At 40.2% G+C, this 6,196-nt stretch overlaps 1 protein-coding gene across 1 annotated transcript; it reads left to right on the top strand.

The window, feature by feature from the left end:
* Window positions 1-595: 595 nt before the first annotated feature.
* On the top strand, window positions 596-5,766 carry LOC119292301. Its single transcript, XM_037571149.1, has 3 exons — window positions 596-989; window positions 3,190-3,407; window positions 4,790-5,766. Exons 1-3 carry the CDS (start codon window positions 764-766, stop codon window positions 5,486-5,488), a joined length of 1,143 nt encoding a protein of 380 aa, XP_037427046.1. The 5' UTR covers window positions 596-763; the 3' UTR covers window positions 5,489-5,766.
* Window positions 5,767-6,196: the final 430 nt, after the last annotated feature.

Raw genomic sequence — 6,196 nt, forward strand, 5'->3', positions numbered from 1 at the left:
TAGAAGCGCGAACAATTTTTGAAAGCACGAACAATTTTTGAATGTTGAGAACAAATTTTGAAATGGAGAACAAATTTGGAAGCGTGAATTTGAAATGGGAATATTTTTTGAAACTCCCAAACATAATTTGAAATGTGAACAAAAAGAAAAAAAAGAGAAGAAAAAGGAATTGAAAGATGAAATAAAGAAACAGAAAAACGAAGAAAGAAAAAGAAAAAAACAGGAAAAATAACAAAAAAAAAAAGCAAACAGAAAAAACCAGTGAAAACCCGGTTCAGGAACCTTCTAGAAGGTTCCCAAAACCGTTCAGGAACCCTCCAGAAGGTTCCCAAAACCGGACGCTGCAGCGCTAGCGCTACCTCCTAACTGGGCCGGCCCATCTAGATCGCTATCTCCAGCTCTCTCTGTGCGAAGCCTCGACAAGTCGACGCAGCGAGCGTCCAATAGGATTTTCCCAATAGGAGCTCCCGGACGTGTGAGGAGCGGTGGGCTCGAACCGGGCTGCCGGCCCAGCAGCTTAGCTCTATGGAACGTGGTGTCAGGGACGGACTCTCTCTCACGTCGCCCCTTTCCTATCAAGAAAAAACTTGTAAACGAGAGGGTTGGTTGGCCCAAGCAAGAAGGCCACCTATTCTTCTTCACCTCCATCCTGCCCCCTCTTGCCCAGCCGCAGCCATCAATCTAGGGTTTTCTTCTTCGCTCATAAATTAGATCGGCGGCGGAGGTCAGGAGAATCGAAGCGGAGGAAGGGAAGGGAAGGGCGATGGCGATGGCGACCAGGATGTCAAAGGAGGAGCTGGCGGCGTATCAGCCGAGGCCGGGGGTGCGCTGTGAGAAGGCGGCGGAGGAATTCTTGGCGAGGAGGAAGAAGGAGATGGAGTCAGAGCCCGAGGAGTCCCGCACCGACCTGAACGCGTACGAAGCAGGCCTCTACCGTGTGTTCTGGGAGCAGATGTTCGCCAAGAACGGTTCCCGCTACGAGGACATCAGTAAGTAGCCTCCCACCTAATTCTTTGCTGGCCTTCTCCATCTGATTATTTTATTAGGCATCCTTCAAGATTTACTATGATTGAGGTCTCTGTGTAACTTTGACCAGTCATATAGAACCAAGTTCAGTCATTTGGGAGTAATTCTAAACATCCTTTGAATTAAAAGTAATAGCTGCAGCATGAACAAAATAATTAGCCTTGTGTTACTCATGTCCTTGCCACCATCCCATCAACATTCAGGTTTCATCGATAGGGAAATCTGCACCTAAAAAATATGGTGAAACCAAAAGAAACCCACCACATTGTAAATAAGTTGTAAAAAAAGTGAACACTCCATTCTGAAAGTGACTTGTAAATCATGTCATCAAGTGTTTATTCAGTCAAAGATGTTTCCTTGCAATGTGATTTACCTTTACCTTGAATTATGACAAGACAGTAATATTCTTAAACGGTCCGAGGAAGAGATTTCACCATGGTCATATATTTAGTGAATGTATGGCAACAAAATTGAATATTTGCCCATTTACGGCATGCACAGTAGAAAACAAATCTCACGACATCATGTTTAATACAAAATTTAAAGACAATTGGATGTCATGTAAGCTCAGTCAACATCATAGTTGTGAATTAAGATGACCTTTTCTCGTTAAATTTTGCAATCTCTTCCAAGGAATCTTTTGTGGAGAAGATATCATCATTGAAATATTAAAAAAAATATGAAGATGAAAAAGTCTTCCTTCCAAAGATACATTAACACCATGGGCTTAATAGGAAACAAACATTCATGCTCTAGAAACAATAACAGAAATCCCACCCATAATACCAAAGTTAACTCTGAATTACTCCCCCCGTCCCATAATGTAAGAGCGTTTTGACACAAAAACGCTCTTATATTATGGGACGGAGGGATTACTATTTAAATTAGCCGTGGGTGGCAGTTGGAGGATACCAACTTTTAGGTACCCTCATGATGTTTAGCGGCTATGGATAACTCTGAATTACTATTTAAAATTAGCCATGGGTGGCAGCTGTAGGATTCCAACTTCTAGGTACCCTCTTGATATTTAGCTACTATGGGGATAAAAAAATGCTTACTGCTATCAATAGTATTATCCGACGTGCAAAGACAATAGCTAACTGTCCGAACTCCCCCATAACCATTAACTGATAGGTAATAGCATGTCTTTTCCTACTTCGTTCTTACCTCTGCTCAGCTTCACATAATAGAAATTTCACCTACCATAGCTGATCATGGCAGTGCATGACCCTATACTTATATATAGTCATATTCAATGCATACCACTTAATGCTAATAAGGACCAAATCTGAATGTAAATGGTGTGTATGTTTTTGTTCCACCTACTTTGCTCATACCACTCATATAGCCAGTTTGGGAAATTTCAACAGATCCTTTTCAATCAAAGTTGCCATGGTCTTGATATATCACACATATCATGTAACAGTTTGTACATACAGTGTTTTGCTAATAGCTCTGTACCAAGCATTAATGATTTCTAAACTCCTGCCATTTTAATGAAACTGATAAAACGAAAACCATCCTTTGGACTTGCATATTTGTATCAAAAAGAGCTTGTTAGGCCAATAATCGGCCAAGGTGATTTCTTAGGCTAATAAACCATATCCCATGAATTACCAGTACCACTTTCCATGAATTACCATTATCGCTTTCCATATGCTTGCCAATCTACAACCTGTAATGAAATTTGCAAAACACAAAAGCAATTGTATATATAAAATATATAAGTAACAAACATAGAACCATCCAAATTATAGAAGTGAGCCTGCCTGTATGTACGAAATGGAATGGTATCCTCCATACAAGGAGCTTCACTAAATAATTCATGTTTGATGCCTCTAGCATACACCATGCCCTCCAGCAGCACAGCACATCCTTTCAAACTTAGCTGCTCCAACATCAATATTTGTATACTTTTGAGTAGTTACCTCCCTTCAGGATCAATGCTTCGGCTAGCTGCGTCCTCATGTGGTCATGCCACACCATGTGTGTGCTTGACCTTTTTGCTTTTTCTGGTTGTTTTGGTTTGGTATAGGTGTTGACTGAGATGTACACTTAGACCTTTTATCTCATAATTTCCAATCTGATTGCTTGCTGATCGTGTGCAACAAATTATGTAAGGATTTAATTAAGTGAGACTAATTTGTAAAATCAAAATTTCAGCGATGATTCCTCCCATGGCTTTCACTGATCATGGCTGCAAGTTTGCCGGCGTCCAGTCCACTATACAGATTTTTTCCGTCAAAGTTGAGGAGACAATGGGAGGGTTGGTGTGGCCCTTGCATGTCTACGGTATGGTTGCGGTCCGTGACGTCGTTGACCACAACCGAAATGTTATCTTCCATCGTGAAAGGGATAACTGCCAAATCATTACCACAATGGTTCGTTTACTTTCATCCATGAACCCTATCATTATGCTATTGTTTAGGAGATATAAACTTAAATTAATAACTTTTTTTGTAGGCTGTAATAATATCAAATAAACATATTGCTAAGATGAAATAAACATGTAGTTGCTCTGATTTTTGGCATTAGTATTAACTCGTATAATCTTTTTGGCTTCATTAAGATGAAATACACATAATCTTATTAAGTTCATCGGCATTGAGTTGCTGTATTGTTTTGTACTTGTGCGACGAATTCATGCTTTAAGTGAAATACACATAATTTTCTTTGGCATTAATAACTTATTATTGTTTGTTTAAATTAGTTTTTTCACCCTTTAAAGTTCTTGATTATTCAAGTATATGTTTCTAAATTATTAGCTTTGCCTTCGTCAAATTCTGCTCATCATAGTTTACTTTTTGTGTCAGCTATTAAGTTCCACTTGATAAATGAGTTGTGTATCCATGGACAAACTCTCTCAACCGTAGAGTAGTGACTAAAACAATGCTTATCCTTGGTAATTATACTGTTTGTAAACATCAATTCGAGAGAAACACTTTAAACTTACAGTATTAGGTATGGATCCATTACTGGCTGTGTTGCGAGAGAGAACAGCTCCCTCTGTCTCCAGCCTGGGCACTGATGAGTAGTACTCCCTCTGTAAAGAAATATAAGAGTGAGATCACTATAAACTCTCATATTTCATTAGAGGGAGTGTTATCTCAGGAATTCCATGCTCTTTACATCTGCTCCTAGGATAGCATACCGTTGAACGATGCTTAATCTGTTTGTGCAATGTTATTTTTTACATACTTGATAGTTTTCTTTTCTGTACTCTTCTTATTTCTTACTTGAAAGTGGTTTATCATTGCTTGTGAATCGGCTTTAAGATGTCTAGTATACACCTCAACAACCTGAACAATATGGGTGCCTCCAATCTACTCCCTCCGTCCCATACTAGTGTCAAACACACTCTTATATTATGGGACGGAGGCAGTATTATTTTCTCCCATATTTTGTGCTATCCACCTGAAATGATGCACCTTCATTCACTATATACACTGTTTTGTCACTTCTGTTTTGTGATGCTTATTAATATTCATCTCTTCTTTGTCATTAGTTAGTTTATTATTGTTTGTTTAGATTAGTTTTTTGACCCTTTAAGGTTCTTGATTGATGATTTAAGCAATGTTTGCTCTTGGTAAATTCTGCTAATCATTGTTTACCGAATTGTGTATATCCGTGTACGAACTCTATATCAAGTATAGTTGTCATATTCTACTCAGTCTTCGAGTCATATTCCACTCAGTCTTCGAGTCTTATTATTAACGATGAATGAAATGTTGTGATTATTTATTTAGTTACATGTTGCATGCAGGATCCATATCTGGCACTAACGGGTCCTACCCGGGGTGTTGTGGTGTCTGTTCATCCTGTGTACTTTGAAGTTCATCTTAAGGTGAAAGGTCAGAAGGAATCTGAAGATAAAGACCTAGCCTTTCTGGCAGGCTGTTACAGCAGTAATGGCCCATGGAGATCCTGTTTGTTTGATAGGTCTTGGACCAGCAAGCTCAGCACACTGAAGTTTACTTGTGGCCACTTGGTTGACTCAGTGGAGGCCACAGTGAGTGTGAAACTCATTGGAGGGACGTGGCCGCATGGCTATCGCGGTGTATTCACGGCGCAGACGTCCGGTATTCCTGAGAAGTCCGTGATGTTGCTTGATTGTCGTGATGGCAAACTGCCTGTTGATGGCGATGGTCAGGTGAAGTTTTCGCGGCGCGTTGTTTGCGTTGAGCTTTTTCCTTTGGATGAGCTTTCTGTCACTAATCTGAGAGTATCGGTGGAGGCCGTGCGTATCAAAGGGAAGAATGAAAAGGGCAAAGGGAAGATAAGGAAACATACGGTGAAGCTTGAGGCTGATTTTCTGCCCAAGAAAAAGGGTAGAAGCCGGGAGATTGTAGAGGTTCTCTCATGTGAAATGGAAGTGGAGGTTGCGTGGTCACTTCTGTCGACCTTCAAGGCCAGCTATAAGAGGGCCATTGCTGATCATCTGGAGAGTCTAAGCTTGGTTTAGATGCTGGTGGTGTAGTGGCTGTGAGAACTGTCTGTTGGAAACTATGATTGTCGTATCTATGTTATCATGTGGCATGTATAGTGTAGTGGATGTTTAATTTATGCACTGGGGTAGTAGTTAAATTTGGTGTACTGACTAAGCTGAAGTATGTTGGAGCAGCAACTAAGGATGTACTATTTTACTACTGTGCTTTAGTATCAGGTGGTGGCATGTATGGACAAAGTTAATTGCTTCCCTCGGTCTCTGTGCATTTATTATATGACATGCTGGTTATGTGAGTGGTGACACAGAAAGCCTGGACTAGTTTATAGTTGTAGTGGGAGTATTTCTAGTACTCTTTAGTTTATACTTTTGTTTATATATGCTTGTTCGCCCTGGGATGGGCAACTTTGGCCTTGTTGCCCGTGTGAAGATAGAAAAAGACTTCAGCGATCCCGAGTTCATTTCACATGCAAAAGACCATGCTATGTGTGCTCTTTGTACTAACATTGTACTAAAAGAAATGACTCAACTTTGTACTAACATTGTACTAAAGTTAGTGTAAAATCGAGTCACTTAATTTGGGACGGAGGGAGTAAGACGGAGCGTGGCAACTGTCTTGAGATAGTTCATATACGTCAACCATTTTTATCTTGACTGATTGATTCAATATCAGCCCAGGCCTGTTGAACATTACCACACCGATACACCCCAGCCACAAACCATGCA

This window comes from Triticum dicoccoides, chromosome 4B (assembly GCF_002162155.2).
Source record: "Triticum dicoccoides isolate Atlit2015 ecotype Zavitan chromosome 4B, WEW_v2.0, whole genome shotgun sequence".
NCBI lineage: Eukaryota > Viridiplantae > Streptophyta > Magnoliopsida > Poales > Poaceae > Triticum > Triticum dicoccoides.